The following is a 12,150-nucleotide window of genomic DNA, read 5'->3' on the forward strand; positions in this document are numbered from 1 at the left end:
CTCAAGCAGTTATGTTCAGTTACTTTTGCTCTTCGTATAATTGCTGATCTTGGAAACAAACGTATCAACCTACTGACGTATTTTGCATATTTCCTCTCAATAACGTCGTACGGAATAATTTTCTGAGGTAACTCAGCACCAAGAAAGAAAGTACTGATTCCAAATTCTGGATTCTAATTCTGGAATATTTACTTCGTCTTCTTTGGTAATGGCATTTCGAAAGGCCGTGCTTAGTAACTCTGCCTTAGCAGCTCTGTCATTAATAGTATTTCCGTTGCTATCGCGCAGAGAAGTGATTGATTGTACCTTCCAGCTAGAATACTTTACATACTACTCTTTGGATTTTGTACCAGGATTCGAGACAAAGATTCGTTGCGGAAACTATTATAAGTATCTCGCATTGAAGTCCACGCCATATTTCGAACTTCTGTGAAAGATCGTCAATCTTGGAGATTCTGGGTTCGTGTAAATTTGGCACGCTTTTTGCGTTATTTCTGCAACAGTGTTCTGACCCGTAAAAATTCCGTCGTTGTTTGTGAACATGAAGTCAATGAAAGGCTCCAAATGGTCTCCAAGTAGCCGAACATACCATTTCCAGTCGCCGGCCTGTGTGGCAGAGCGGCTCTAGCGCTTCAGTCTGGAACCGCGCGACCGCTACCGTCGCCTCGGGCATGGATGTGTGTGATTTCCTTAGGTTAGTTAGGTTTAAGTAGTTCTAAGTTCTAGGGGACTGATGACCTCAGATGTTAAGTCCCATAGTGCTCGGAGCCATTTATTAAATCCGGGAAAAGGTTTTTCATATTTATTTTGAATTTTATCTGGGAGCAAAAAAGTAAACAGGAAACACATTCGTCTCCTCTTCTGCGCTTCTGATATCGAAATGTATTGTGCTAAACCTACAACAGGCTCAGAGACGCCATAGTCGGAAAGTTCACTTGGCCATCGTAGGCTACTGCTACTATGTCGCGAAACGGAGGGAAGCAGCGAGGGTCACCGCATGCGGTCACAGCCTGTCGACCTCTGTTAACGGTACATCGTCAGCTGGTCCGATGCGCCAGACTCCACGTCGGCGGCGGAAGGAAACGCTCTACTCGTATAACCAGAGCTTCCGATATTTGGAGCCTGTCGCCTCGAAAGTGAAACTGAGTTTTCCCAAAGGCTCCGCGGCGGTAAGGAAAAGGGGGGAGGTGGGGGGGGGGGGGGGGAGACTGCGAGTGCCCCTCCAGCCTGTAGCCGCTTTGGCCTGCGCCGGCGTCCTTTCTCCGGACTTATAAAGCGGCGGGCGCGCCGCCCCGCGCCTAGATCGCTACACGCCGGCCGCGCCACTCCCTGCAGACATGTGGCTCCTCATTGCAGGTAAGTCGCACCTCGCAATCACCTACTGTTCGCGCTGAGCTCGTAACTTAGGCTGCAGGGTTTTATGCTTTCGATCTCTTCCTCCTGATCGGCACTGGTAAATATTCCCCGGTTTACTCCTTTGCGGTTTCGTTGGTGGATAGTACCCTGCGTTGCGGGCACCATAAAATGAAGACACCACTAACTTGTTCTTATTACTGTGATAATGTTTTGGTTCTATTCTGCGTAATTGTATAACTGAACAGACAGCAGTTATATTGCTCGAACAGTCCACGGGTATACTGCCGGTTCATAGTGTCCAACGGGCACAATATTTCGGCGATCAGACATGTCGCTATCGTCAGGTGCGCTGACGATAGCGACATGTCTGATCGCCGAAATATTTTCCCCTTTGGACACTATGAACCGGCAATATACCCGTGGACTGTTCGATCAACAAATACGCCGGGAGAAACTCAAGAATCACAGCAGTTATATTGCTTTTGTTTCTTAGTTTTAACCTTTGTTAAGCAATCGCCGATGCGGGATTGTGGGATATCTAGTAACTGATGCTATGCGATAGGGCGTCACGGAGTGCGCGAGACGATTTTAGGAAACAATGGTTTAAATCGAGGTGTAGGCGGAAGGCCCGCGCCGGTTACTTTCACCGGCGCCGCGTGCGTTGGTCCGTTAGGTTGCAAAGTGTGGCTAGGTCCTTGGGCGGCGTCAGCTGCGGGCCTCGACAGCGATACGAAGGCCGAGGCCCCTCCGACGTCACGCCCACAGGCTCAAACGGCACATACAGCTCCGTTCTCTCGTTTCACAGGCTTAACAATTACAGTACGCTACCATAGTTCTTCAAGAATGTGGCGATTGTTTCGTTCTTTTTCCTCTCAGACTACTCTTCCACAGTCCTCTAGTACTGCCACAAACTTGGCATTTCATGCTAGTGCTTGTCTCGTGATAGAAATACAATGAAGCATTTACATAGTTACTTGTTTTTACTTTCACGGAAAAATATGAACGAATTATCTTACTTACTCGTACAATGTCTCCACCGCCGCTCTCAAGTGCCATTGATACGTAGCGATATTGTCTGTTTCGGTCCGAGTTGTGCTTACATAAATTTATAAAATAGTTCGCGAAGAAGACCGTAAAAGTGAAATTATGTTTCAGGCAGAGAAAGACTGTCAGTCCATTCAAACAAAAGCATTTAGGTCATTGCATAATTTATCTCTAAAAGACCTCGTCAACATTTTTCTTTAAATATACTCTTTGGCGCAACGAAAAATTTAAAAAGACTAACCAACAGTTCACTTTTTGTCCATATGAGAGGTTATCACACTAAAGGAATTGCATTCTGTTTTTCTTCTGTTCTTGTATTTATGTTGCTTTCGTTCGTAGAACTTGTCTGAATTATTTCGGTGGGAATGATTTTGGTGTGTCAATTATTGGTTTAACTGACGTTACTGTGAAGTTACTGCTTTGAGTTTTCCCACTGAGTGGATTTTATATCATGTTGCTTTTTCAGTTCTAAATAATAAATGTTAGTTATTGACATCAAATACTGGGCAGTGTTTAGTGAAACAGGTCGAGCATAAATTAGAATCATGGTGTAGTAAAACTCTATGGTACAAGCACTGAATGATTCGGAATAATCAAAATTACGATGCACTTTATTTAACAGAAATGTTATAATAGGTTAAAGAGTATACTAGAATATCCGAAGATTGCGCTATCGGTATTTAAATATAAAATACACTCATTTTGAGATGAATACAGAGAGTGTAACTGATAACAATACTTTTCAAAATAAAAGTCATTTCCATACTAGTTCCGTAAGGAGACAGATAAATATGAATATGCTTACGCAAGATTACATAGAACTATGTTTCTAAAACAAGTCTGAAGATGTTCGAACGTTACAAAGTTTTCAATGTGCCCTGTTTCACCCTATTTATCTTCTTAGTTTCAGTTCATTTTAAATAAAACATTGGTTGTTTAATTGGTTACATCTTATTTTCTTTATTATTATTGGTTGTAACAAGTATTATAAGTAAGTAGTGGAAAAAGCCACAGATTTAATCAATAAATTTACATTAGATTTAACAATTATTTCCATAAATTTATGGGATCTATTTGTATGATTCTGTACTAGCTCCGTTTCTTGGAAAGACAGTGTGTGAAAGCAGTGGACAGTAGTCACCGACTCTCCGAACTTCATATGCTATTTATGTCGTAAGTACTTGTTAAGGAGCCTGTCTTTGGAAGGACATACCCTGCTTAACCACCTTTGAACTTGATAATCGAGGGCTCTCTTTATGCGAATCAAATTCGACCTTTTTGGCTCTATAAATTACAGCGTGCTGAAAAGCGAACTCATAAAAAAAGTTGCGTAAGTCACGAATTACGCAACGCACCGTGTGCTGTGATGCAATGCTGCAGAATGCGAAGCCGAGAAACTTGAAACAGGCAAGTTACTTCCCACGTTGGATACCAGATACAGCTTCAGCCATGTGGTCCTTCAACGTCTCAGATTCGGCACAGCGGTTTATTGTCTCCTCCACTCTGAAGTGCGACCGTGAGACATGATTATGCAGATGCCGTCTGCCTTGGTTTTCATAAACAGCGCGATTATAGCATCAAGCGACGATTCTGGATGGTAGACGAGAATGAATTATGCAGTGGAAATAGTATTCAAGAACTAAATCCAAATATTTTTTTTAAAAAAAAAAGAAAATGATGTTGCTTGAAGACTACGCTTGACATCAGTGAAGCATATACTTCCAGTATTTCTTATTTATCAACAACACTCATTACTGGTTGCTTGTTTACATTATGAATTTTTATTGTTCAATTTTGACCCGGGAGATGTGAATTATATGCTGTTTTGGACATATACTAGACACAAAACTAAGAAATTAAAATAAAGCTACTGGAGCTTTTGGTCATTTCTAAACTTTAACGATTGTTGTGGTATTTTACTCCGAATATACTTCTGTGACGAAGCAGGCGGGTTTTTAAACCTAACGAAACGGTGAAAATAATCATGTGATTATTTCAGATCATGTTAGCCTGTGACTCAGGAACTTCCGCATGGCAGAATAGGGAAAAAGCCGTTTAATGTTGAACACTTGCCTCGTAAAACTAAATTGCTACTCGTGGGTGCAAATTTCAGTAATTTGACTCTTAAGTAGAGTAACGTTAAAGCCACTTAGAGTTCAGTGTAAACAATTAGGTGTCGTCAAGGATTTTTCGGCGCTCTCAGGTTAGTCTGTCGCGTCCTTGCGGCAGTGATTTGCATGTAAAGCAACGCTTGGCCTTGGGTGGTATTGCCGGTTCGGCTGACGGAGTCAGGGCGAATATCTCATCCACGTGTACAGTGCTGGGTGCATGAGTATCAGAGGAACTCGTCTGTAGTTTTCTGCGTTTGCTTAGAAGTATAGGCTTTAACAGAAGGAATTCTGAAAATATGTTAGTTTAGGAACGTAGAGATAGCATATCTCACTGCAGATGCTAAAGTAAGGTATTCTATTGGGCCGACTCAGCACATTACCTATCTCCAGGCGCAGAGAGTTAGTCACTCATAGCGAAGCGTTTTCTGTAAAGTATGATGTCTTCTTCGTTTATGACAACTATAGTAATCATGGACGATAAATAGTTTGGGCAAGAAGAGAATAGAAACTTTTGAAATGTAGTGCTACAGAAGAATGTGAAGATTAGATGGGTACATCACATAACTAATGAATAGGTATTGAATATAATTGAGGAGAAGAGAAGTTTGTGGCACAACTTGACTAGAAGAAGGGATCGGTTGGTAGGACATGTTCTGAGGCATCAAGGGATCAGCAATTTAGTATTGGAGGGCAACATGGAGGGTAAAAATCGTAGAGGGAGACCAAGAGATGAATACACTAAGCAGATTCAAAAGGATGTAGGTTGCAGTAGGTATCGGGAGATGAAGAAGCTTGCACAGGATAGAGTAGCATAGAGAGCTGCATCAAACCAGTCTCAGGACTGAAGACCACAACAACAACAGTAAACCTCTTACTAGGTTATACGTGGATGGACAACGAACTAGGGCGCAGAAGTTCTCTAGATACTTGTTCGTAAATGTAGGCTTTGTTCAAAGTGATATTGCATATTCCTTAATTGAATTAGATATGGAGTATAGGTACATCATTCGTGGCAGAATGTTGCGTCATTCAAAGACCTTGTGGGAACTATTTCTAAGAAAATAGCATTGATATACTCGCAGGCTCGATCGATATACTTAGTCAATTTCAAAATCAAAATTCATTCAGTTCTTTGAGCTGTTTGGGATTATTTCCCTAAATCACTTACCCGAATATCACGATCTTTCATTTTTTCTTCTCTTCTACTCCGCCTCTAATGATCTAATCTAGAAATCCGCCGCTCTGACCGCTCAGCTACTTAGCCGAACGAGGAAAAGGTAGACATGCTACTTTTATACGGCGAATGCCAAAGAAATGCTGTCGAAACAGTACGGCGGTATAAGGACGGCGAACCCGATCGTCGCTGTCCGTCGCGACAGGCAATTGCCCGAATTATGAGGTCACTAGTGTGAACAGGCAGCTTGAATGTCAAAAAGAGGACGAGCAGGAAGACTGCAACTGACAGAGCACATAAAGAAGCTGTTCTGGCTACGACACACTCATCAGTCCGCACGGTGGCGCGAAACGCATTGCCAAGGAGTGTGGGATCAGCCAGGCAAGTGGCATTCGCATCTTATAGCGGCATAAATTCCATCCCTGTCATCTGTCTCTACATGAGACACTCGAAGGACTTGATTTCGACCATAGCACGGAATGTTGTCGGTTTGCTCTGCAGCGCCTGCGAGATGACACTACGTTCTTCCAAAGTGTGCTCTTTACCAACGAAGGCGGCCGGTGTGGCCGACCGGTTCTAGGCGTTACAGTCTGGAACCGCGCGACCGCTACGGTCGCAGGGTCGAATCCTGCCTCGGGCATGGATGTGTGTGTTGTCCTTACGTTAGTTACGTTTAAGTAGTTCTAAGTACTGGGGGACTGATGATCTCAGAAGTTAAGTCCCGTAGTGCTCAGATCCCTAAATCGTTTCAGGCAAATGCCGGGATGGTTCCTTTGAACGGGCACGGCCGATTTCCTTCCCAATCCTTCCCTAACCCGAGCTTGCGCTCCGTCTCTAATGACCTCGTTGTCGACGGGACGTTAAACACTAACCACCACTACCACCACCGACGAAGCACATTTTACGAACCACGTAATGTGCATTTACGTAATATGCACTACTAGGCAGCTCAAAACCCACGCTAGCTTCGTCAGGTACAACACGAACAACAGTGTAGCGTAAACGTATCATGCGGCCTGGCTAGAAATTCCATTGTGGGACCTTACATCAACCCAAGGGTGTTAAATGATAATACGTATGCACACTTACGATAAATTCCACACGTTTTTCTGGAAGATGTAACACTGGTTAAGCGACAGTGTCTTTGTTCCAACAAGTCTATTTTGAAGTAAGGTCTTATAGGACCAAACTGATGAGGTCATCGGTTCCTCAACAAGTCTATTGCTCAGCTCACTCTTCCCAACAAGTCTATTTTGTGGTAAGGTCTTATAGGACCAAATTTCTGCGGTCATCGGTTCATCAACAAGTCTATTGCTCAGCTCACTCTTCCCGACAAGTCTATTTTGTGGTAAGGTCTTATAGGACCAAACTGCTGAGGTCATCGGTTCCTCAACAAGTCTATTGCTCGCTCACTCTTCCTGCGTTGCAACGCATATACTAAACTAAAAGTTTCCTGACCGTTAAATAGACCGAAATGCTTCAGTACAATGTCCGGCCAGTTCCCCTGATTTCTCTCCTCTCCAATGAAAGATGCAGTCTATCGTGAAGCCCCAACTACGCCAGACAATACGCGCTGTCGAATCGGCACAGCATAAAGCAGCTTTCATCCAATGTGTTTTCATCTGTCCATCTCTCTCTCGAACGATGATTTCAAATTTGCCTCGCATTCGATGGCAAACAGTGTGAGCACAAGCTTAAATAAAGTGTAAAACCACGTTTCGTTAAGAAAAGCATTTATTTTGTGGGGAGATTTCGTCAGTCACTCTGAATAAAGTGTTTAGTTTTTTAAATGTGTATTCATTCTAATGACAATTTCGAGTAATTTATACAGACACATTCGTGCGACAAATGGTTCAAATGGCTCTGAGCACTATGGGACTTAACTGCTGAGGTCATCAGTCCCCTAGAACTACTTGAACCTAACTAACCTAAGGACTTCACACACATCCATGCCCGAGGCAGGATTCGAATCTGCGACCGTAGCGGTCGCGCGGTTCCAGACTGTAGCGCCTAGAACCGCTCGGCCACTCCGGCCGGCTTCGTCCGACAGTAGAGTGTTTTAAGAAGTATTCAGGCATGACCAGACAAGGAAAGGTCAGATATTATTATTATTATTACCATTATTATATAAATCGAAGAACGTTAATTAACTAGTTTATTTCTTCCGTGACTAGGGCTGTTTATCATTATGAAGTATGTACGACCGACGTTTCTGTTTCGGCTTTGACAAGCAAGCAGCAGCAAGGAGGTTTGAAATGGAAAATTGCCAGACAAAGTAGCCTCTGTTTCCACAAGCATTTGGAAATGTACCCACAACTGAAACAGTTTTCCTAAGATCCATATGATGCGCCGAAGACCCATATACAAAACTCATAGCTGATCCTTTATCTATGTCGTACCGGGAATGGGGTTTTTCTTAGTGGCATAGGATTTTCTTTCCGGTCACGAAAGCTGACAACCGCCGGGAGAGCGGTGAGCTGACCACATGCTCCTCTATATTCGCATCCAGTGACGCCTATCGTCTGAGAATGACAGTGCGGTCGGTCGGAACCGTTGGGCCTTCCGAGACCTGTTTGGATGGAGTTTAGTTGTACTTTAGTAGGACTGTCTTGCTGCATATAACGATGGAGCCTAACGCGAGATATGTGCTTGCCGGTGTTTACACCGCAATAGTCGCCTCTGATCACATTGCTTTCCAATTTTAGTACATTTCTCGGATTCTTTTGCGGAACGTTTCAACTTCATTATTCAAAAATGGTTCAAATGGCTCTGAGCACTATGGGACTTAGAACTACTTAAACCTAACGAACCTAAGGACTTCACACACATCCATGCCCGGGACAGGATTCGAAACTGCGACCGTAGCGGTCACACGGTTCCAGACTGCAGCGCCTAGAACCGCTCAGCCACCCCGGCCGGCCAACGTCATTATTAATAAGAAACATATCACTGCACTCATCTTTTCATGCGATTTCGGATGCTGTTTAAAAAGGTATATCATTCCATTAAAAAATGATACTTGCTTCAGTAGCTCGATCTGTATGATTTTTAAGACTCTTTATCACACAACAAAGCATGTACCCCCTAGTGTACTATCATTTGCTGAAAACCTCTTTTCTCTATCTAGAACTGTTCACGAAATAAAAGGGGTGTTACGTCTTATGTTACTCACCCTGCATACAGAGTGATAAGCTGCCCGTACTTACGGGTTTCACGGAATGTACAATGCCTTCAAAAACCAAAGGGAAGATTTTCATGTCCTCGTGCTCTCTGTGCGCAAACTATTAGTCCTACAGAAAAACTGAAGAAGTCGTTTTTGTAGGAAATTTAATGTAATGTACTTATTTAACTTTTTACTGCGATACGTTTTCGTTAGAGGTCACGGTTTTCAGATATTCAAAAGATACGCATATTAAGACCACTCTTATACGTTATTCTTAAATAAATCTAAATCTATGTCTTTCAGCGAAAATGAATGCCAGTAAAAAATTTAACTACATTAAATTTTCTACAAAAGCTCTTTTACATGGTTTATGTAGAACTAATGGTTCGAATGTAACGAGCGAGAGAATATGATAGTCCCGTGTGTCGTTTTTGAAGGCATTGAGGGTTGTATAAAACTCAGAGGTAGGGGCAGTGAATCATCCTATGGCCAATGTCTACTACGAGGTTGGATATTGCCTGGTGGCGTTGCGGAAAATGATATGGTAAGGAAAGTATATGAGAGGATCAAAGATGGATGGGGAATCATTCTAGCAACGACATGGACCACAAATATAGAAATCTACTGACATAAGTGACTTTGACAAAAGTGATATTAATATTACCCAAAGCCTGCGAACGAGTATCTCGAAAACGGCGAAGCTGGTCGAATTTAACGTGCTACTATAGTGAGCATCTACAGGAAGTCGTAGAACGACAGTGAAACTACCACTGAGCGATAAGTGGTTGGACGTCTACGACTCGTCATAGAACAGGGAATTTAGAGAGTTGCATGCTCTGTAAAGCAGGATAGGTTGCGATCTGTGGCATCTCTGCCGAAAGAGTACAACGCTGGTGGACGCATAAGTGTTTCGGAGCACACCGTTCATCGGACATTGTTGAACGTGGGTCTCCACAGCAGACGACCATTACTTGTTCACATGTTGACTCGACAACACCGTGAATTACGACTGCAGTGGCCACGGGACCGTGGGACGATGACCCATATGTGCCCGATTCGTGATCGAGTAGGCCAATACACGTTTGTGCTACGCCAGGTCATTGTCGTCTCCACAAACGCCGTCATCCATGCGAATGGCAGTCTGAAATGTGCACCCCGCCAAGGACGCTGCTTGGTGGGAACAGTATTATGCTATGAGAGACGTTCGGCTGCGCTCGCGTGGGACCTGCGGTGGTAATCGAAAACACGCTGACAGCTGTGGGCCACCTGCAGCCCTTCGTGCTTATGTCTTTCCCGCTGGCCATGTCATCTTCCGGCAGGATTATTGTCGCTGTCAAGTCAGAATCGTGTTACGGTGGTTTGAGGAGCGTGGTAGTCTACTCTCGTTGATGTGTTTTCCACGAAATGTGCTTGATGTGAATACAATAGAACCCACTTGGGTCGCTATCAGGCGCCATCACAGCGTACACAAATCAGCGGCCCGATGTTTAATCACATGACTTGTGGGTGGTCATCTGGTGCGAATAAACGTACTGTAAGTAGGCTGTTTAGGTTTTTATGTTGGTAACGTCACGCAGCGCTCTGTATGAAAATCACTGGCTGTGCTGCGTGCAGTCTGAGGCTGGTTGGCATTGTTGGAATATTCGCTATTGTTGTGTTGGGGAGTTGGATATGAACAGCGCGTAGTCCGCAGCTCGTGGTCGTGCGGCAGCGTTCTCGCTTCCCACGCCCGGGTTCACGGGTTCGATTCCCGGCGGGGTCAGGGATTTTCTCTGCCTCGTGATGACTGGGTGTTGTGTGATGTCCTTAGGTTAGTTAGGTTTAAGTAGTTCTAAATTCTAGGGGACTGATGACCACAGATGTTAAGTCCCATAGTGCTCAGAGCCATTTGAACCATTTTTTTTGTACTGCAGTAGTTCGAGTAACGAAGATTTTTGTGAGGTGATTCATGAAAGGTATAGGTTATTGTTAGTGACGGCCATTCTTTTGCAGGGATTATTGAAAGTCAGACTGCGTTGCGCTAAAATTATTGTGTGTCAGTTTAGTGACGATCGTAATAAGTAAAGAGAGATATGCCTGAGTACGTTCAGTTTTGTTCAGATGTTTGAAAATCAAATAACTTAAGGGGTTTAACAGCACAGTAATTCATAAATTTCTCTAAGGGGATGTTTCATAGTACCAACAAACTGTCGAATCCATGAAACGCTGAATAGGTGACGTAATGCGTCCCAAAGATGGGCCAACAAGTTATTAAGCAGGTGGTCATAATGTTTTGTCTGATCAGTGTATACAATAAAGGAAAAAAATCGCAGCTCCAAAAAATAATTAGTGTAGAGTAATGAAATTTCTGGAATAAATTTGTCTAGGCAACATGTTTAAATGGTTAGCATTGTAAGATGACAGGTTAATGTAAGCGCGAGATAAGCCATTGCAGTCGTCAAATGCAGGTACATTAGTAACCAATGCAACCACCAGAATGTTGAATGCAAGCATGCAAACGTGTATGCATTGCACAGCTGCCGGGTGTCAGCTTGTGATATGAATTTCCACGCTTCTTGCACTTTTTTTTTTCTTCTCTCATTTTGTTCGCTTTCGTTCGTTGCATCGACTCGGGGCGGACGTCGGAAGACACCCGTTTAAGTTCGTCGTTGATCTATTAACTCAGTTTTTTTTTATTACAGAGGGCAGTTAACCCTCTGACCGAACACGCTGAGCTACCGTGCCGGCTACACAACAATCAGTCCCTGACCGGAGAAAATCTCCGACCCAGCCGGGAATCGAACCCGGGCCCTTAGGATTGACATTCTGTCGCGCTGATCACTCAGCCACCGGGGGCGGACTACACTAGGTCGGTTAATATAGGGCCGCTTAGTGCTGGTTATGAATGGTTCTGCAGTTGCAGTCCGATGATGACCCACATGTGCCGGATTCGTGATCGAGTAGGCCCATACTGTAGAGCATGTTGGGTTACGACAGCAGTATGTGGGACGAGCGTCATCCTGTTTGAAAACACCTCCCAGAATGCTGTTCGCGAATGGCAGCACAACAGATCGAAACACCAGTCTGACGTACAGTTTTTCAGTAAAGGTACGTGGGATAACCACGAGAGTGATTCTCCTGTCATACGAAGTCGCATCCCAGATCATAGCTCCTGGTGTAGGTCCAGTGTGTCTAGCACTCAGACAGGTAGGTTTCAGACCCTCAAATGGCCTCCTTCTAACAAACGCTCGGTCGTCACTGCCACTGAGGCAGGGCCAGTTTTCATCAGAAAACACAACAGACCTCCACCCTGCCCTCCAGTA

General features: G+C 43.9%; 1 protein-coding gene across 1 annotated transcript in view; it reads left to right on the forward strand.

Moving 5' to 3' along the window:
• The first annotated feature begins 1,337 nt into the window (after positions 1-1,337).
• The window catches only part of LOC124555890 (mediator of RNA polymerase II transcription subunit 15-like), a 115,159-nt gene continuing 104,346 nt past the window's right edge, over positions 1,338-12,150 (forward strand). The window contains exon 1 of the mRNA XM_047129950.1: positions 1,338-1,356. Within this exon, the coding sequence (XP_046985906.1) occupies positions 1,338-1,356 (19 nt within the window). The remainder of the gene's footprint in view (positions 1,357-12,150) is intronic.

The sequence above is a fragment of the Schistocerca americana genome, chromosome X (assembly GCF_021461395.2).
Source record: "Schistocerca americana isolate TAMUIC-IGC-003095 chromosome X, iqSchAmer2.1, whole genome shotgun sequence".
Classification (NCBI taxonomy): Eukaryota; Metazoa; Arthropoda; class Insecta; order Orthoptera; family Acrididae; genus Schistocerca; species Schistocerca americana.